We start from the raw sequence: 21,714 nt of genomic DNA, 5'->3' as shown, positions 1-21,714 counted from the left end.
GCCTACGCCTCGATACACATGGAACACCGAAGGAACGCTTCGAACCTCCGCAGCGTTGCGTTATTTACATTCTCCTCTCATCCTTGGCAAAATAAAACCTTTCGATCGATTGTGGAATGACGTTTTCTTCGCTCAACTTTGCTCCGCTCGTGTGTTTACCTCTCTCTCTCTCTCTCTAACTCCAACGTGTGTACACTCTTCGAGTGTGACGGCGGTGCCGAAAAAAGCACCCCTCTCCGATTCTCGAGAAAACAAGAGCTCTCGAGCGAGATCGACTCGTGAATTTCGAACGGGGAGCAAAACACGCGAGAGCGTACCGAGAATCTTCATTGTTCTCGTGATCAGCTTTCGTTTACATACGTCGGAATAATACGCGCTTACACTCGGCTCTTTCATAACAATGCGATGATGCCTCGACACGTACACACGGCACTCGGCACACGCTCCTCGCTTGTTTCTTCAATCGCCTCGATACAAATGTACGTTTACTCGAATATTCACAACAATCGAATCCTCCGGCGTTTCTTCGAATCTTGCCACAACATCGGGCTCGTTGAAAACCTCCACCATGTGTTTATACTCGTAGAGACCAGATTTTTCGCGTCTATCGAATCTCTCTCGAAAGCAATCCTTTTTCCTTCCTTCTCTTTTTCCACGAAATTCCAAATAACACAGTTTTAATTTTCCTCCATCTTGGTTCTGTTCGAAAAAGGACAAAACTAAGCGGAAGTGGATAAAGGATTGGGGGGGGGGGGAGTGGTTCTGCGGTGGCTTGTGCCGTGCAAGTGGGGGAGGAAGGTAAGTCAGGGGGTTGATTCCATTACGAAACTCTCTTTGTTTGGCCAGGTAGAAAGGAAAGAAACGATTGGGTGTTGCTTTGTGCGCGCATATACCTGCAGGTATATGGCTGCGGATCGACTTAGCCCGACCTCGCTTTTCTCCGTGCCCGGCGTACCCTGGCTCGTCATTATCTTCGCCAATGACGAGGGTGTCGTCCTTGGGCCAGATTTATCATTCGTTTCGTGCCATTCGATCCCCCCCCCCCCCCCCAACCAAGTCCCTGCAGTACTCTAAAACTGTTTCGCTCGGAAGTTTTTGCTCTCGGACGAGTCACAGCGTCGTCTCGTTTGGAAAATCGACTCTCGTCTGGGACGAGAGAGAGAGAGAGAGAGAGAGAGAGAGAGAGAGAGGGTTAGCCCACGGGGACCAATTTTTCGCACCGACTCGCAGGGGGTTCGCAACCTGAATGACCGCACACCTGTGCTCAGTGTCACCTATCCTTCCCGATCTCGTGTCCAACAGGAAATAAATGATGATTACGAATCACCGAATTATACGTTTTGGCGAGAAGAATTTAGGGGGGGGGGGGGGGGGGAGAGTAGAGTTGAAACCAAGGGCTACAGTGGGCTTCACGGATCGTATCGAAGGAGCGATCACTGCGCGAGCGATTTGAATTTTGCACGCGCCCTGTTTTTTGAGAACCACCTTATTATTTTCTTCCCATTTTTTCCACCCCTCTCGCACATTCCACAGCCGGAACTTCCGGTCCCCCCTGCACCAGCCAAATAAATTTCCTTCAACAACCACCTGCACTCGTCTCTGCTCGACGCGAGCCAAAAACCAAACTTTCCTCCGTCCTGGATGGTGCCAAACTTACCGTAACGCGTTCATGCGACTCTCGCTTTCTTCTTCGTCGATAAAAAACATGATGCGATCTTTATTCGAGACGCCGAAGAACAGTCACTTGTAAATATGGGTTTTTTACCGGGATTTTCGGCTGGAAGGTGTAAATTGTTGATTGGTTGAGTTATCGTTGAATTGTATTCTTATCGAGAAGGAAGGTCCACCAAGAAGAGGATTGGTAAACCCGGAAATACCGTTCTCTCAAGGGTTGACCTTGAACGGAAGAGGAGGAGGGCTCTCGATTGGCGCCTGGTGCTGCTTGGGGGTGGAAGGGAACTCTCTCTCTCTCTCTCCTCTCTCTCCCTACATCCAACGATTCGCAATTCGTCCTTGAGAATTGGTCCTGCCAGCCGAAGGCCAGCCAAAAGTCCATTAATTTTTATGCGTCCCCGGAAACCATTTGCCGGTATCCAAAAGCGTACGATGCCACGCTCCATTGATAGAGCAGTTTGCGAGATCGCTTCCAACTGTTAATTAACTTTAAACTCGGCGCCGGCGTCCCTTAACCTACCGCAACTGTTATTACATGGAGCGAGGCGCCCACCGCCCCCTCGTTACACTTTTTCTTCCCCACAAATCATCTTAGGGAATACGAGGCTGAGAACACGGTAACCTCCCGCGCAAACTCCACAAATTCCTGCTAATTGAACAATTATCCATTTTTGCTGAACAAACCTATTGATTTGTTTCTGAATTTTTCTTCGCAGTGTCAATCAACCGAGACGTTAGTTCCACTATATAGATTTGAAAAATTATCAATTATAGGCAAAGAAACTGTTGATTGATTTCTGAATTTTTTTGTTTCAGTGTCAACTAATAAAAACACTAGTCCCCACTAGAATTGAAAAATTATCCATTTTTAACAAACAAATCTAATTAATTTGTTTCTGAATTTTTCGTTGCAGTGTCACCCAACAGAGACACTAGTCCCACTGGAATACGTAATTATACAGGCTGCGACTGAACTTGGCAATGAATGCTTAGGAAAAAGGGACGAGGCTCGAGGGGAGGAAATATTTACTCGTAGATAGAAAAGGTTGGGGCTGCTGCCAACAAAAATTTTTCGTAAGTGCGCGACTTATCGTCACGTACAATCGGAAGAAACGATAAAGAGTGTCTGAGCACTCGAACGTAGCAACGTTCAATTTATCCCCACCCCCTCCATACTGTCCTTACAGAGAATAAGTTTCTCTGAAAAACCTACGAGTATTCCCGTAGAAAGGATTCGAGGAGTATGCCCGAGATCATTGAAATTAAATTATTGTCCCGATCGAGCGATGCAACAAACTCAATGATGATGATTAAATTTAAGAGGAAGAGAAGGAATGGCGAGACTAGTAGAGAGAGAGAGGGAGGAACGTTTGGAAATTTATTTAATGAATTTTAAATCATTAAAATTAAATTATTATTCCGATCGAGCAATAAAACAAACTCAACGATGATGATCAAAGCGAAGATGAAGAGAAGAAAGGATGAGACCAGAGTAGAAGAAGAGCATTGGGAAGAAACGCGAGTGGGATTGGAAATTTGTTTTAATGAATAGGAGGTCAGGAGGAGAGCGTGTGGTATGGAATATTTAGCGAGAGAGCAGAGTAGAGTCGACGTAGCTGGTGGTAATCTCGTGCAGGGTACGCGGCGGAGGGATGGGTCCTCGGGGAAAGGATCCGAAAGATCCGTAAGGAGACAGGAGAGGTTGGCTGAGAGAGAGAGAGAGAGAGAGAGAGAGAGAGAGAGTGGGGAGGAGGGCGAGGGGAATTGTGCTGGGTTTGGCAAGATAGAGAGAGGCGAGGGTGCGTGAGGGTAGCGAGGTCCCTCGAATCAATAGTGGCCACCTTACCCTTGGAGAATTTTCGCACCAAATGCCTTGGATACAGGCCTAACTTTCCCAAAAATCTCCCAATATGCCTGTCCCACGATTATCCCACAAATCTTTACCTAGATGTTCCTCCAAACGCTCGAAATTGTCGTCCTTGAGAAACTACGAATTTTCACTGAAATATCGTCGAGCTTTTATTTTTTCACTGCTTGAGAAATACTTTTTTATTTGACTTGATTATTAAAGAGATGTATCTGTTTGTGATACAGGGTTTTTTTTTTTAAGAAAATAAAGGCGCTGGATATATAAGTGTAAAGTTAATCACTGCATAATTTTTGATTATGGTAATAATAGCTAATTGTTCATGAGGTTTGGTTTGTTTAATTTTGTGTATTCGTTTGTTTATGCATTTTAGTTGGTGCGTAAAACTGTCAAGTGGTTGAAAAGTTTAAATAAAATGTCAAACTGTGTGGCTTTAATTTCTATTTTTCGAGCCGAGTTGAAAAGGTTGTACCGAGTCGTGTGTGAAAAGTTGGGCCAAATATTGGATAATTTTTAACTCATACATCTTTAAAGAGATGTAGGGCGAAAATATAAATATTTTATTTTTCAGTGAGAGAATAGCAATTATGCATTCTGCCTTATAAATATATATTTGTAATTATGTAAAATCATTGTGAACTACAAAATACCAATTTCTGATCACTTTTAAATAATTTTCTATATAAATATATGATATTTGCACTATTTTCGTCAAAGTGATTCAAAAATAAATCAGAAATTAGTACTTTGAGGGTAGTTTTTCAATCGTCAATGACTCCAAAAATAAGAAATAGCATCTCTGCCAGGAAAAGTGTTATAATTTGCAGCAACAACAGTGCACTGTTATATTTCTATTAACTGTTGTCAAATGCTTTTATAAACAACTTTATAAAAAAAATTAATTTCACTAATTTCCACTTTATTCGATGAAGCTGAAATTGTCAAAATATTAATTAACAAAACCGTGTATCAATAATTAGATTATTATTTTCAAAGACAGAAAGTTCAAACTTAAAAAATAAAAAAATTGACAATAAAAATAATTGCCACGACAATAATGCAATATTTTCGTTATTATGCATCGTAGCATTTTGCAATTCACTAGTATAATTTTCCTTTCACTAGTGTCATTAGTAAATCACAGATAATTTGCTAAGGCATTATTTTTCAATTAAAAAACTTTGAAAAAATTAATAAAAATAAATCAGTAAAATTTCTATTTTTCCAAATGGATAAAACTTTCTCACGCTATATATATACGTTCTAAATTCGTGCGTCACTTTTGAGACGCCCTTGTCGATACAGGGTAACGTAATTTCATTGGCTGCTTTTAAGGCTTCAGGTTTAATTCTTTGAGTTTCGCTGCTCTCGAGCGAACCAGGGCTTATCTAGACTCTCGTATCGTCACTCGTGGCTCTGGCCGAGTGTTCTCAATGCAATTAATTAAAATATACGAATAAAGCGATGGTGTATAATGACAAAAATCACTAAATCAATCAATATAATTCTGCTAAAGAAAAATTTATAATTTTCCTAGGTCGGAGAGTATCGGGAAAAAGGTGGAAGAAGTTTTGAAGGAAAATGTGGAAGGATGGAAAATTACTCACCTCCAGCTGTTGCTGAGCTGATCGACCGGGGAATCCGGTTGGGCGGTGCCGTTACCCCTGGAACCAGGAAAAAGGTGTATTTTAGGACATTTTAGGACTGTGGGATGATCCCTTTGGGGGAGCGAAGCTTTCCACCAGGATAAAACAACTTTAACGGAACTCAACCTCGGTTACGGTTCTATCACAAATTTTTCCGTCAGTTTCACTCATTTATCTCAATACGATCACACTATAAAATTTTGCAACAATTTTAAAGAAAATAAATAATTATGATACATTTAAAAAAAATTATAAACACTACACCCTCGCAAAAAAAAAGAAAAATTCTCAATAAAAACCGAACATTGAAAAAAATAAAATATCTCTCAATTTTCCTAAAAACTCTCCATTCGTCATTACAGAATCTGCAGCGTTTCACCGATCTATCAGCGATTATACTATCTCAATACTCTTATAGTAAATATTAGTGCAAACTAACGATAAGATTATTGGTTTAAGTTTCCCCGCTGTACAACAATAAATCTTTCCGACGTTATCTAGAAAATCTCTCGTGTGTAAAAATAAATCGACGGTCGATGAAAGATAAAAAAAATAGCGTAACATTATCGGAGTATATGGGAGCTGACAAAAGAAGCGTTTACTCATTTGGGTAAAATAATTAATCGGAGTTTCCCGCAAGTGTTGCAAAAAAGGATTGATTTTTCAAAGAGGGAGGAGAGGGGGGGGGGGGTGAAAAGAGGCAAACAGCTGGTCGGAGCAAAGGACACCGCGAAGGACGAGGGGTGGGGGGTGAGTACAGAGAGAGGAGCAAGAAGAGGACTCTCTCCAGTGGTTTTAATTGGAAACCTCGCGCGCGCGGCTCGTCTCTTTCTTGCATATTAATGGCAATTCACGGAGGAACCGCCACGCCACGCTACGCCGAAAAAGAATTAATAACGCAACCGCGATAAAATCGCGACTCGCCGTGCACCACCTGCTACTCCTCTTCCGCGATCCGCTCCCGACACGCTAATTAACCGCTCGCTCATCATTCATAATTTATTAAACGATGCTAATAGCATGCAAAGAAACGTTTTCTCTCGTTCCAAATTTAAACGAAATGGCCTAATCGCTACATCGGTGCGAATGAACCATCTACGTCCATTCTGCGACGTCCAGCGATAGCTCGAATCTATGCGCACGTTAGTAACGTGTCGGAGACGTGTCAGGAACGTGTCGGGAACGTGTCGGAAACGTGCCGAAGAGTATCTCGGTGCAAAATCTGCTCGCGTAAAAGATTTTGTGGAAAAAATTCGCGAGTGATGCTCGTGTGATAAATATGAGCATACATTATATATATATACATACAGGGTGTAAGGCAGAACAGGTGCGGTTTGGATTAATTAATTTAAAATGAAATAACGCTGACGTGCAATAATTGTTACGTCTTTCCTCCGGGGCGCGTTTTTCTCGCGCGATTCCCGGACCTTTCGCTATCGGCCGCTTTTACGTTTAGTCACGGTTCATCGGTAAATACCTGAAGAGAGGAGCTTTTTCAGTGCGCCTCGCGCCAATCTCCTCTCCTTTCACCATTTCGCGCGTTTCGCCAGCTGCTCGCTCGTCTTCCTCGTCGACGGGGATGACGAAGAGGAAGACGCCGCGTCGGTTTTTACGCGGAAACCTGGCGAACGCACGCACGGTCACGGCTGCGGTTTCGTTCTCTGCACGAGCAATCGCGTACAATTAGCCGAGACGCGCGTAGCGATTCTCTGTCGAAATGCTCGAGGTGCGTTATCCCCCTTCCCCCTACCTTTGAAAGGAAGCGCAGGTTTTACTCGGTACGAAGAGGAAGAATAAAGGATATTCGTTCAAGGTCAAGGATCATTGAGAACATTTCAGGGAGATTCCCGCGAAGTCACTCTTCGGGTTTATCAAGAATTTCGAGGGGAGATTCGTTTATTCGAAGAAGATGGCAGGAAAAGCGTTTTTCGAGTTCTAAGAGCGATTTTTGCGAGGTACGAGGCAGGTAGATGGCAGAAACGTGATTATGTCCTCTCGCAAACACGTTACTGTGGTAGATTTGTGCAACGTTTGAAAAATTCCTGATTTTTATTCAGCCTCTTCAGGATCGTCTCATAGTTGATGAGTTTGGTGAATTTTGGCGGGAATTAATTTGCAAATTTGATGGTGATAGAGAAAATTTTACCGGGTTTGAGTGTTGTTTGTAAAGCGGAGGAAGAGGAGGCTGTGTGTGTGTGTGTGTAAGAGGGGGGAGGGGAGTTGTGAAATTGGAAGTGGCGTTTAGAGGCAGAGGAAGGAAGCGCAACAAGTGCATGAATGCATGCGTGCGTGCATGCTGGATGCACCTCGTGCTAGCCAGAGGCTGGTAGGGGAGCGAGAGTGGGGATGGCACGGAAGGGTGGAGGGGAAAAGGCGCGAGGGAGGGGGAAGGAAGGTGAGCACGAGGTTGGCACGCGCTGAATGCATTCGAAACGCCAGGAGGGGGGGGGGGGGGCGAAAAAAGAAGAATGCAACGAGAAAAAGGGACAATCCTCTCTCTCTCTTCCTCCCTCCCTTGCGATATATATATACATTATACTCTCATTTCCTTCCCCCACTCCTCGTCCAACGACCACTGCGAGATGCATAAATAAAAAATACAATCCAAAGAATATCTTCGTGCAGTCGTCACTGGACGATGCAAAGTGAACACTGATTCGTAGAAAAGGGAGGGGTTGAAGGGGGGGGGGAGATAGAGAATAATTGAAAAGAAAATGAATAAAATGAATTTAAAATATATGAATAAGTAAGAAGAGGGAGAGGAAATGGAAGAGCAGGATTCCCCGTCGATTAGCATGTGCATTCTTGGGGTGACACTTCCGCATGGAAGAACAATAAAACTGACCAAACAGGCTGATCCGCTGTGCGAGTTGACGCGCGCGCGCGCGGAGGAACAGTTGTAATGCAAGTAAAGTGCATCGGTTTAGGGGGGAGGAAGGGGATAGGTACCATGGTGTAAATAATGGTGCAAGTATGGGGGGGGGGGGGTGCGTGCCTTTTGCGGTGCTATACCGCACCCAACCTGACTGACCTTATGCATCGCGCGACACGGTGCAGCGACCTTGTCATGCAAATGCCAAGGAGAGTGCAAGGGCGAGTGCATATACGGGAATGCAGACATTACCCCCCTCTCTCGACTTGAGCAATCCACGTGCGCTGTGCCTGCTACGAAACACGCCAAGTGCCTCTTCTCTCTCTCTCTCTCTCTCTCTCTCCACACACGCCATTCATACCCTCCCCCTTCCCCCTTCTCACTCACTTTTACTCCTGCCCACAATCTTCGCTAACCATGCGACTAGTCGTCGCACGTGCAAACGACACCGCGAAAGAATTTTTTCATTCCTCCAATGTTCACTCGAGTATTTGTAGTGATCGATTTAATTGCAAAGGAAGCGGTATTAGAATTATAGGAAAATTGTAGTCGTTATCGAGCTAATTTTTTATTGATACTGTGTATTATAAATGAGAAATATTAAATTGAATACAATTTATTTGTTATTCATGCAACAAAATTGAATTATGTAGAGATTTTTTTGTTTGAGTTTTGAGGACACCGGGCTGGTTCTTCCGATCCAATTCGCTTCCTCCAACCTTTTTCCTAAAGTCTGGACATACAGGAGGAACACAGGAGGGACGCGCCGGTTGCGCAGGACGGCAAATAATGCGAGTCGCACCGCAAAGTCCAGCAGCAGCGGCGGGAAGTTTCCTCGGCGCGATTGTGTCCCTCGTCTGGTTCCTGCGGTTTGTAAACATCTGTGGTTCCGCGCGATCTTTTCTCAAGAGGAATATTGGCTAAATTGTCGAGACTGGGGCTGCCAGGGCTCGTTCGAAGCACGCGACGCGTCAATAAACTGTTGCTTTCGCTTTCCGCGCCAGTCCCTCTTCTCTCCCGGTCCAACAACACTGACCGAATGACATTGAACTCTCCCCTCTCCTCCAATATCCACCCCCTCTCGCGACCCGCCATATCCCGACGAAACCCCCTCCTCGTGGTCTCTCATCGACTCCCCGAAATTTCCCCAATCAAAAAAGCAAAGAGCATTTTCGAATTCGGGATCCCGGGGGAAGGTCGATGGTCGAGGAGTTGGTTCTCACAGTCGGAGAGATGGCGGGCACGAGCAGAAGAGGAGTAAAGTAAGCAAAAGCTTGCGGATCCCATGGACGATGGCATTGTATTTCTAAAAAGTGCTAGGGGTGCCACTTGGCCAACCTAGAACTAGTTTCCATTTCTACCCGTTCTCTCTTCGTCTCTTCTCTCTTCGTTTGTCCTCCTCCCTCTCTCTCTCTCGGTCCTTCTTCTTCTGGCCCCTCCTCTCTCTCCCTCATAGACGCAAACCCGCGCCTCTATACACACACATGGGCCGACGAGGTGGAAGAATAAGAAGCATAGGTCCAATAACTCTCTACTTTTTCCACTTTTTTTCTGTCTTCGTCCAAAGTACATAAGAATTAAACCAGGATGCTTTTGCATTTCAAACATATCGGCTTATATGGAAATTAATGTTAAGCCGCGCGCATATCGACCTTGGAAACGCGCACGAAGAACGCTCTCCTTCCTCCTCCTTTCCCCTCTGGTCAGTAGCAGCTTTGTCGGGGGTTTCTCCGTCCATGAATGTTGCTCGCGAATGCCCATCAGCAGCAATGTTCTCCCGGCGATCCTTCGCTGCTGCTCTCCTTTCACCCCTTCTTCGCCCCCTCCCCCCCTCTCACAGGTGTTCTTACAAAACCGTGCTTGAAACCGATACTCTTGGAAAGCTCCATTGCTCCTTCGTCTCATGTAAATCGAGTTTAAGTTGATTCATTTGCTTATGTAGCTGGATTATCTGGCTCCTCGACTACTGGATAATGCAACTTTAACGCGCGCGTTTCTCTCTCCGTTCTTTTCTCTCTTCTTCCTCTTCCTCACGCCTACTTCGTTCAAAACTCCTTCAAACTTCGCACTCTTTCAACCACCATTATATACATAGATCATATGCTAATTTTACGTGGATGGTTTTTTATGCACACGGCTCGAGATGAAATAATTGTCCGAGCAAACTTGAATCGAAACAACCGAGATTCCCTTCTTCGATAAGCTATTTTTCTTCAACGATTTCTTTTTTTCATTACTCCATTCTCCGCTCGTAACGAAATACAAAATTCTTTTTCAAATTTTGCAACTGATGTGTTATATAGGGCAGTTGATTAATTTCGAAGAAATTATATTTTTTCCAAGTGAGAAATAATTCCTATACAAGAATTCTTATTCAACGATTACTTTTTCGTTACTCCATCCTCCACTAGTAATAAAATATAAAATTACTATTTAAATTTTGCAACTAATGCAATATACAGAGGAATCGACCAATTTTTGTGAAATTAAAATTATCAAATTAAAAAATATACGTAAGAGGCAGTATACAAGAATTTTCGTTGAAACATATTTCTTTTTCATTACTCCATCCTCCACTCTGGTAACAAAATACAAAATTCTTATTCAAATTTCGCAAATGATGTGTTATACAGAAAAATCGACTAATTGCTCGAAATTATACTTTTCCAAGCGAGAAATATGCGTAAGAAACGATATACACAAGAGAGAATTTATCGCGTGTAATTCGGAACGACTTATTGCGAATCTCTGGTGCGTATAAAGTTTTCTAACCCTCGGAGCGTTACCTCGAGGGATATTGGGGCTAACAAGCAGCAGTTATCCCAATTACCGAAAGCTAAATATTTAAGCTGCAGTGAGAAATTATGGTGATTGCAGTTAGAATCGGCGATAATATAACTCGCGAGTGGTGCGTAGCGGAGGGCAACGCCACTGGCGAGAAGAAGATGGAAAGGGGGTGTATCATATGTGTGTGTGTGTGTGTGTGTGGTTAGCTAGAGTCTACGGAGAACACATGAAAGGGGGGGGGGGGGGGGGTAACAGATTGCAGTGTCGGCACGAGGCTCGGCTGGTAGGAATAAGGCAGGTGGCACATTTTTTTCTCTCTTTTTTTTCAAAGCCTTATATACCTGACTGCATCGAGAATCGGCCGAGCTTCAGCAACTCCCAATTGTTTTTGGACAGCACCAACGAGACTCGCAACCATCCATATTACCCGAGTCTCCTCCTGCATTACTTTAATCACCTCGAAACCATAATTCACGCAGCGATAATGCTAATCAAATATATTTTAACCAATTATTTTGCACACGGTGTTATATATATATATATATATATATATATGTATGTAGAATTGAAAAAAATTTAGTCGTTTGTTTTTCTGGTATATCAGACTCGTATGGTTGTTTGGTTGACGAGATTTGTTAGCGTTGGAAAGAAATGCTTGGAATTTTCTATTTATGAAAAAATATACGTACCATTTTTAGTCCATGTTGAAAGCATGCGCAGAGAAATCTAAATTTTATTCATGGTTTTTTATACCTACTTGTGCAGAAGTCTGTGTCAAGGGTTAATTATTTAAGATTCGAGGGAATTTTATTCGTTATTTTGGAATCGAGAGCCAACGAGTGTCTCGATGGTAAGTGTATAGACACACACACATGGACATTTATGTAGATGTGGAGGCATTAATTTTTTTATACAGCAAGGTTATGTGGGTGAGGTCGCTAATTTTTTAATATATTTTATCTATATAAATTTGTATAGATAAAATTATTTGGTTAGAGTTTTATTTTGGAACATTTTGAAAAAGAATATTAAAATGAAAATAAAAATAGTGAAGGGGTTCGTGCGAGTTTGATTTTTTAATTTGATTTAGATTAAATTTTGCAAATTCTTCTTGCTCTTACACAATCACACGATTATTATTTTATTCCTTCGTTAGCATAAAAAATGCATAGGTTTAAAAATATAGAAAAATCAATACAAACGCTCGCTGTACAATTACATATTCGCTAATTTCTAAACCAAAACAGAGTCCCTGAATTATTTTCTAGAAAATTCAGCAACGTTGTGCACAAATTTTTGCATGGCTTAAAAATGAAGAAACTCACCGTTTTTTCGTTGTACTGGCCACGGATGGTTCCACCACTAGCGTCGAACCCAAGTAGGCATATCCTGAGACAGAAAATAGAAAACGAGTGATGATAACCTTGTGATTATTATTTTCATAAATTGTACAAAATAAAATGGAAATAAATAAATGCTCAATTTTGCGAAAAACCGTAAAAGAATCAGAATATCAAAGCTTAGAGAAAGAAGCTGGAAGATCGTTAGCAAGAGAAAAGCAATACTCAATGCAAATAACAATCGGGACCAACCCTTAAAATTATAACTCGTGATAATAACCTTATTTTGTATAATTTTAATAAATCATACAAAACAAACCAAAAATAAATAAATGATCAATCTTGCGAAAAATCGTAGAAGAATCAGAGTATCATACCTTAAAGAGAGAGAAAAGCGATACTCAGTGCAAATAACAATTGAAGCCAACCCTTGAAATTATAACTCGTGGCAATAACCATATTCTGCACAATATAAACAAATTACACAAACCAAACGAAAAATAAATAAACGATCAACCTAGCGAAAAACGTTGGAAGAACAAGAATACACGAAATCTCAAAAAGAGCGAGAAAGAGAGAGAGAGAGAGAGAGAGAGAGAGAGAGAGAGAGGAGCTGGGAGATCGTTAGCGAGAGAAAGGCGATACTCAATGCAAATAATAATTGGGGCCGAGCCTTAAGATTTTTACGAGTGAATAATGGGGTGTCATGCATAAGAAATGGAGAGGATGGGCGAGTATCGCGAGAGAGAGAGAGAGGGGGGGGGGGGGGAGCGTTTTCTCATGTAGAATAGGATTATTGGGTCGGCCGGTGTCGGCTGTGTCGATCCAACTCCAACCTGTTTCATCTCGCGACCTTTGACCCCGCGCAGCTAGATTTCCCATGGAAAATCGTTCGCCGCTCGTAGGGTTGATCCTGGTCAGCCAGGATTTCATTCTGCTTTTTTTTCGCTGCTGCTGGCGGCCAGTGTCCGGCACACCGGTCCCCGAAGACCTTCCGGGTTCTCTCTCTCTCTCCGGCGTCTCTAAGGACGCGCTTAAAGAGGATCCATCGGTGCAATTCTAATCGGGATCAAGAGGTTATGTGAACGTACTCGAGGATCGGCTCACGCGCGTACATTATTTTGCTTCGCGAGCGCCTTGACGCGTTTCTTCGCTCGCACATATATAAATATATATATATAGAGTGTACCGAGCGTATGAGAGATACCACCACACTCTTCCGCGATACCACACACATGTATATGTATATATATATATATAGAGTACAATACAAGCCCGTTGAAAATTTTTTCTCTCCATTCCTACGCGCCTTGCGTTATCCTTTCCTGGGCTTTCCTACACGCACCAGGTGTCTCTCCTCTCTCCTACCGGTCGTCGCCGTCGTCACCGATCTAATTTAGCCTAACCAGTTCAACCGTGCCTAAGCTTCAAAGGACTCCACCACCTTCCTCCTCCCTGCAACTGTAAGCGAGAGAAAACGACCGTTTGATTCTCTTACGTCACGTCTTCTACGTTCCTGCCTCTTTTATTAGCTTGCCGCAAAATACCTGCTGCTTTCATCATTATTCTCCAATTTGGCTACCCTCCAAGGCCACTTTCTCCCATTTTCTATATACTCTCTCTTGTGCATGTATATAGAAATAATAAAAAGTTGGACATTTTGTATCAATTTCCACATCCTTCGCCGATATATCGATAAAAATTAGCGAGCTTTGTATCGTCGCAAAGATAAGAATTCTCTGATAACGAGAAATACAATATTAATAAGAAAATTGTACTTGTTAAAATTCCAGGAAAAACACGTGTTGATGCAAATATATATATATATATATACAAAGCGAATTAAAATCTCATCTGGCAGTTTCTTCTGGAGAAGCATAACCAACGTACTGGCTGATTCGCGAATTGGCTTTCGCAGGAAACCTGTTACTCGTGTAGGTATACAGGAGCGGCGCATCTCTACACGGGTAAAGGGAAGAAGAGAGAGAGAGAGGGAGAGAGAGAGAGCACTCGTGCATACGAGCACTTAGGAATATGATTATCGCGGAAGAGAGGGGAGACTTGACACGAGGCATTCTAAAGTAGCTATTTAGATGCTACTTCTTGTTTTCCTGCTCTCTACCCCTTTTCTACCCTCTTCTTCACCCTCTCTCACCTACCCCCTCGCTCCCTCCTCCATTCCTTCTTTCTCATATTTTTTTCCCTATAGCCCTGCCGGGTCTGTTTTTCGGTGCTTATTGTGTCGTTCTGCAGCATTTAATAGACTCTGAGCGCGAACAATTCCGCAATTGCCCATTGTGGCTAAGCGATATGTGTGCGTCTCTACACCCATATCCGTGTATACATATATATATATACAGAACGCGTATGCCGGTTTTCCCTCGCGAGACTCGGCTGATCGCTAATGGTTATCGCGCCATATCTCACTATTACAGCTTTACAATTCCACACGAACAAAAGAACTATATATATATATATATATATCAAAATTGCTAAATGGAATTTTGCAATCTACGCGATCAAAGCAATTTCTTATTTATTTGCTCAAGAGCCAACACAGTCGAGGTTAGAAAAATTTAATGGGAAATCGTGGATTCTTGAAATTGGAAATTTACAGAATTTTTTATGCAACAGTGCGAGAGAGATGAAAGGATTGAAAGCTGGTTGAGTTTTAGGGGAGAGTAGTCCGTGTACCTGCACGTGTGTGCGTGTGTGTTGGTGAGGCAGAAGAGAAGGAAGGAGCGAGGCACGACTCGAACTAAGCCAGCGAGGAACGCGAGCAACGGAGCAGGCAACAGCAAAGATGGACTAGGTTAGCAGGCGAGGGTTAGGATCCCGAGGGAGAGGGTAAAAGCGGATTGTCCTGCTGAACGAGGAGGATGGCAAGTGCCTTTATAGTGGGTCACTACTAGCGGCACCCGGCTCTGTGACTAGCGAGCCTCAAGGTCTCTCCCCCCTCCCTCTCCTCTTCCCTCTTCCATCCTAATCCCCTCCCTTGTACTACACCAACACACACACACACACACACACGGACGAATCTACCAGATATATGCGCTCCGCTGCCAGCCATGAGCCATCCGGCGACTCTCTCTCCTCTACCCAACGGAGACTAACCTACACTACACACCATATGTATTATTATACATCATATACACAGTGGCCGCTCAGTTATTGGCTACCCGAAATTTCACAAAACTCAAAGTTCCTTCGCTCGAGACTCGGTTGCTCGTTACATAAATTGTTTTTCATGTTTGTACGATTTTCTATATTATAGTTTTTATTTTCTTCATGAATTTGTTCCTCTTCAAAGAGTCGAATCGTTGAAATTGTCCAAGTGGCGTGTGTATGAAAGAATGTTGCTGTACGAGTGGAGTCGAAAAAGAAAGACAAGAGAGGAGAGAGAGGCTAGGATTCGTGAAAATAGATGAGTGACGTAAAGAAGAGGGAGAATAGTACCGAGAATCGGAATGAGAATGGGAACAGGTTCCTGTGTTGCGCATTCCAGGCCGATGCTGCGAATATCGAAGCTTCTTCTCGAGTCGGCGATCGCCGTACACGCGAATTGCTATTGGGAGTGACTCCCCCCCCCCCTCCTCCCTAACCGTGGAATCCCACGGAAATCCTGCGGTGAGTCACGGGTCGAGAGTTGGCGTTCCACGAAGAGTCAAAGTGAGTCGTCGATTTAACGAGTATCGGGTTAGAAAAATTGCCATGGGTGTCTGGATTCGCCTCTGCGAATTTTCTACATATATATATATAGTTTGATGTAGAGGGGGAGAATCGTGTTCGAACTCTCTCTCTCGAGAGTCGAGAAGCAGAAATCAGGGCTGGATGGTTTGGCCTTGTGGCATAGTTCCCTCCTCATCCCCCCCCCCCCTTGCCAAACTTATATTTCCTTAGGTTTGGTCCGTGAAACCCATGAGCCCCCCCCCCCCTCTCGCCCCCTCACTGTTGTACCGTACGCGCTACCTCCTACCGGACTCCAGTCAGCAGTCCGTCGTGGTAGTCGCCCCCCTCACCTCTCTCTTCGGCTCGAACGGGCCCTCGCCGCGTGAGAGCGAACCCCGCACAAAGAGACCGAGAGATGGCCACAATGGATTACTTAGGCGGGTAGGTTAGTTTGCCCGATGAAGCACAGGCCCACGCAAGTTAAGATAGGTCTTGACTCCTTCCCCGATCCCTTGGAAACCCTGCCAATTTTCAAGCTCTTCGACAACCCCCCTCGTATTCTCGGTACCCGCTCCGAGACTTCCCGGAATAATTCCCCAATTTTTCGCAAAATTATACCGCAGAAAAAATTCAATTTCCACTGGTTAATGTCGATCCGCGAGAAACGTGTTATTTGCACGATTCGCGGCACGTGATTATCCCGGTTAAAGTCTCGTTGGGTACGACGAAGGAATTAACAAGGTGGAGACACGCGAAAGTTGAATCAACGAGAATTGTAACTTGGAGAGGAAGGAGTCGTTCTCCAATGAAGAGTTTGATGGTTCGAGGATAGAAGAGGTTAATGGATGTTTGGAGGTGCTGGATTTTTCATTGATGAAGAGAGTCCTAATGGAACGCTGGAAATGGGGTGTATAACGTTGGGAGGAACGCGTTTGACGTTTCATATAAGTTGGTCAATGAAATTGGGCGTGAAAACAGTCGAGATAAGGCGAGGGCTTTATCGTACGACGAGGTTCAAAGGTCAATGTTTTTCTGGATAGTTGGGTCTAAGCGCTGGTTCTATTTACGATCGATAGGTTTGTAAGCTGTACGTGTATATATATATATGTGGCAAAAACAAAACAAAGAGTTTGTAGTGGTAATATACGAATAAGAAAAACAATTGTGATGATTTTCAAGAAATTCTCATGAACGTTACAGAATTTCTCTACAATTATAATATAAAATCTTTCAAATTCTAAAATATAGAATGCAAAAAGTGTTAGAAAATGTAGGAACCATCCTGAAAGAGGAAAATCGATACATGAGAAATCGAGAAAAGAACATTTTCGTTGAAACGTTTGGCGTGGAACGAAAGTTTCTCGCTCGAGACTGATTTTTCGTCATTCTTATTTTCGTGCTTCGTTGAGGAATAAGAAGAGGAGATGAGATTTGGAATGGGGAGGGGAGGGGGAGAGTAATGTTATCGGTGGCGGGACGACTTGAATAACGCGACGATAGAACGTCCGATGAGTCACGCGTATATAGAGGCTGCTGGAACGAAAAAAAGTGACCTTCGCGACGTTTCGTGCAATCGGAAATGTCGACTCGATCCCTCGAGACTCTCTTGCATTCCTTTCGACAATTTTCATCCATAATGGCGAAACGATGAATTACTTTTAATATATATATATATATATATATATATATATATATATATATATATATATAGACGAGTAGATCCCAAGGCTGCGATAAAAGTAAACGAGAATAATTGGCCGTTAAGCTTTTCCATTGAGATATTACGACAGCTGAATGAAGTAACCGATAATTGTGGTACAGTTTAAAATTTCTAATATAACCAGCTAATTTCGTAAAGGGTAAGCCAGCCTCGAAGAGGCACAGCTATTACAGTAATTTTCTTATGAGTTTAATTTGCTTCTTAATTTTGGGTTTACTCTGGTTCTCGTTCCTCAGGTTCCTCTCTCATTTTATTACAGCTCTCCGGGCTCCACGTGCGCGCAATTTCGAGCCGCGAAAAAGACCACAACTCCCCCCCCCCCCTCCTCTCAACGTCCTCCTCCAGTGCTTCTTCATTTCGCCGACCCCCCACCCCCCTCTTCCCCCTCAGCACACGGACAGGTGTCAATGAACCGGTCAATGACGCATCCATCGGGGAATAAGGAGACGGAGGAAAACGCGGCGAAAGAGGAGGACGCGACGGATCGACCGGGGAAAAAAAAAAACTACCACACTGCAAGAAGCTACTCCATTGCCAACACCTGCCACCAGTGAGAAACGATCGATTTCGCCAATCACGACATCCCAACGTGCCGCGATTTTCCTACTCGCTCTTCCTCCGGGGCCGAAGAAACACGTTATGGTCCCGTCGAGCAACAAATTGCTCAATTACGGGCCCCGATTAATCCCCATTAATGGAGACATTAATTTTACCTCGAACGGCACTAATTACGCAACGAGTTAGCTCGATGGCCTCACCGAGATTCCTCGAGTTACGATGCTGAAGAACGGATGCACTTTTTCATCATTGAGAGAAATTTAGTCGTTTCATCCTGACGCACCCGTGTCGAGTGGGACGGTGAATCCAGAGGTACAGTTGTACTTGCTACAGTGAGATATTTACCCCCCCCCCTCCCCCCCTTTCTAAGAGGAAGGACGAAAACTGACGAGGCGTTATTAGCCGAGCGACCAAGAGAGTCAATGGCCGAGTATCTAAAACAAACACGTGTCTCCAGAGGCTCCTGGAGAGCTCGTTGGGTACACTGTAATCGAGCCGGGGACCGCGAGGATGGGTTAGGATGGTGAACGAGTAGGAAACGGTGGGGGGAGGAGGGAGGAGAAGAGGAAGAGAAGATAAGTAAACGCGGGCCGAGACGAGACGGTGTGGGAGGTCGAGAAGAAAATAGAGCAGCCAGGGAGCCAGCCTCAAAGCTGCACTCGAGAGTACACAAAATGTATTTCTAAAGCAGGAACGAGATCGTTTAAAAGGCCAATCGCTTCCGTTGGCGAACAAGGCTAAATCTCCTCTGATACGATCGCTGAAGAGACTCTTCAGCATCGAAGACGCTCGACTTGAATCGCAAGAGTGCATATATATATGCATATGAGTGGAGGAAGCGGCGATAAAAAGAAAGCTTACGTGGAGAACGCGTAAAATGAAGCAATGCAGGGTGTGCAATGTGCATTTCAACGATGCATGTTGCAGTTGCGCACGCGAACCGCAGGTGCAACGAGGCTGGCCAGGCAAACACAGACGCGTACACGGACAGGTAGGCAGGTAGGCAGACAGGCAGGAAAGTGAAGAGCGGAGGACACGTTTGGAGGACCATAAAATGTTGAAAACAAGCGGGGCCATTCTCTTCGCTAAGAGAGACTTTGGTAGGCGAGAGGGACTGGGGTTGACTGTGCGTTGAACGCGTCGAGTTTGGGGAGAAGCGGACGAATTTATCGTTTCTGCTTTCAATTGTTATTGTCGATTATATATATATATATATGTACACAGGTGGAGAGGATCGGAGGTTGAACGGAGGATCGTGCCTTGGTAGCACTGGAGGATCATCGGAGGAATGGGGGGGAGGGAGGAATGTCGGCGCCGGTGCGTGGCTAGACGGAAAAGAAGACGTGGAAATCAACGGCAATAGCGTAGAGAGAGAGGGAAACACGGGGTGTTCCCGGTGGCTCGTGCTAAACATAGCACTTCCTCGCTAGCAGTGCTTCCCAACGTTAAACGCTGTAACCAGCGTGGTCGTATAGGCTCAGAATCGTCAAAAGCTTGGTAAATGCTCCCTGGATCCAATAGATTTCATCCTTACATGCGTTTGTATATATATATGCGTTACAAAAGCGTGTTAAAAATTGCGCAACTCCAGTAAAAATAAACAAGCACTGTGTTGAGATTCTTTGGTCGGTTCGGTGCAGTGACCTGCAAGAATAGATATTATTACGTGTTTCAAATTACAGAGAGCAGGTCGTGTTCTGCCTCGTCGAGCTTACTGTCATTTTTATCGCAACAGAGAGAGAGAGAGAGAGAGAAAATCACGGAACGGTATATATTAAGTAATGGGATATCTTGCTTTGATAAATGCGTCGGGGGACGTTGCTTCGATGATCGACGTTCGCAGCACACTTGAACAATGATCTTACAAACATTTGTCACAAACCTTCCCCCCCCCCCCCCCTTGCGAAAAGCACTCTTCGCCACGCTGATCAGCGTTTTATCTGACTCTGGAGGGGCTCGCAAGGGGGCTTAGGAGAGAAAAGCAAGAAAAAGAAATGATAATGAGTGCAGCTGAAGCTGAAGCTCCAAGAACGCAGACGCAGCTGGTTGATAGTGGTTGATACAATCTGATATTGAGTTTACCGCGTGTCACTGACACTACGCGTGCTATAAGTAACCGCGAAGGAGCGGCGGCAGCTAGATTAACCGAGGAAGCACCTTGCTGCTGTTTGTGCTTCCTCGCTTTGATGCTCGAGCACGTGTCAGATTGATTCTTCGATATCGCTTTCCGTACGGTTCTCGTGTCAAAATATGTACCGTTTGTCTCTTTCCACGAACGGTCTGCACTTGCTATCAATGAGACTCCGTTGGTGCACGTATATATATATATATATATATATATACACAAGGTTCCTCGGGAAGAAAGGCTCCGCTGGTCCATCCGAGGATAAAAGGAAAAACTGTGAAGAAGCAAAGCTAGCGTGAAAGCGAAAGGCACGATTTAGTTTGGTTGCGCGTCTCGGTTACCAGTGCTCGACGTTAACAGGTTACTTTTTTCGGGGGCAGGTGGTGGTGGTGGCCCTGGTCCACTGTGCGACAGCCACGCGACGAATCGAGCGAGCGCGGACCTCGTCCGGTATGAAACTGCGATTAAAATAAATATTTCTCTCTCTCTCTCTCTCTTGGACGTATCGATGACGCTTTATCATTATTATTATTATTATCTATCGTGGTCTCTCGGAAGGTCTACGCGGTATAAAATAACCTGGAAAGTACAAAGAAAAAAAAAAGTGTGAGATAATCGGATACTTTAATAGATGCAAGGGAATAATTTGGGGGTTTTCATGCAGAGGAAGCTTTTTGAAAAGCCTGCAGAGCCTGCAACGAACGGAGGACGGCAAGTTTCAGACGCGAAATAATGTATTCCTAGGAGCATCTGCTCGTCTAGCGGGTGCGAAAGGCCCCTGAAGATTGTACGCGCCTGCGCGTATACGCTCCACGCACGAGCATACACCGATAAATCACTGAAAACGAAACGCACACGCACGCTCCGCAGAGTGATATTATTTATTCATAAATTCGTCTCATAAATTGGCAATATTTTATCCACGCTGGTAAAAATCGTTTTTGGTACTTTGGCGATCATTGAATTTGTATATCGCGCGCGCGCGCGTGTGTGTGTGTGTGGAGAGAGAGCGTGGTGTAGAGGCGAGTTTCGATTGGTGAAGCTAGGTTAGGGGGGGGGGGTGAGGGAAAAGAATGGAAAGTCGACGTTAAATTTTCATGAGATAATTCGAATGCGGGAATACGTGGGATGTGGCGACTCGCGCGTAAATAAGGAGGGCTGCGCGTGTAAAGGAGGGGGGGGGGGGGGGGATAGGTGGGTGGCAGCGACGGAAGAATGTGGCAGCTTCCTGTCGTCGACGAGGAGCCTCGCTCCCAAACTCGCTTCCAAAGCGAAGCCCGTTGGAGCAACGAGCGCACCAGGCACGAACGGAAGGAGAGAAAGAAGAGAGTGGAACGGACGGACAGTCGGAAGGCGAGGATGAGGGACGCGAGAACGGATAAAGCGGTAGATAAAAGATAGATAAAAAGATACATTCCATCTTCCGAGTATACGTGAAAACCCAACGTTGCTCCAA

General features: G+C 44.3%; 1 protein-coding gene across 1 annotated transcript in view; it reads right to left on the bottom strand.

The window, feature by feature from the left end:
- Positions 1–21,714, bottom strand: part of Imp (IGF-II mRNA-binding protein) — a 68,324-nt gene that overhangs the window by 42,140 nt on the left and 4,470 nt on the right. The window contains exon 2 of the mRNA XM_066737495.1: positions 12,172–12,235. Coding sequence (XP_066593592.1) covers positions 12,172–12,235 — 64 coding nt within the window. The remainder of the gene's footprint in view (positions 1–12,171; positions 12,236–21,714) is intronic.

This window comes from Prorops nasuta, unplaced genomic scaffold, assembly GCF_024137725.1.
Source record: "Prorops nasuta isolate Cenicafe-Biocafe unplaced genomic scaffold, Cenicafe_Pnas_1.2 PNAS00017, whole genome shotgun sequence".
NCBI classification, from domain to species: domain Eukaryota; kingdom Metazoa; phylum Arthropoda; class Insecta; order Hymenoptera; family Bethylidae; genus Prorops; species Prorops nasuta.
The sequence above is the reverse complement of the archived record's forward strand: the minus strand, read 5'-3'. Positions and strand labels throughout refer to the sequence as shown.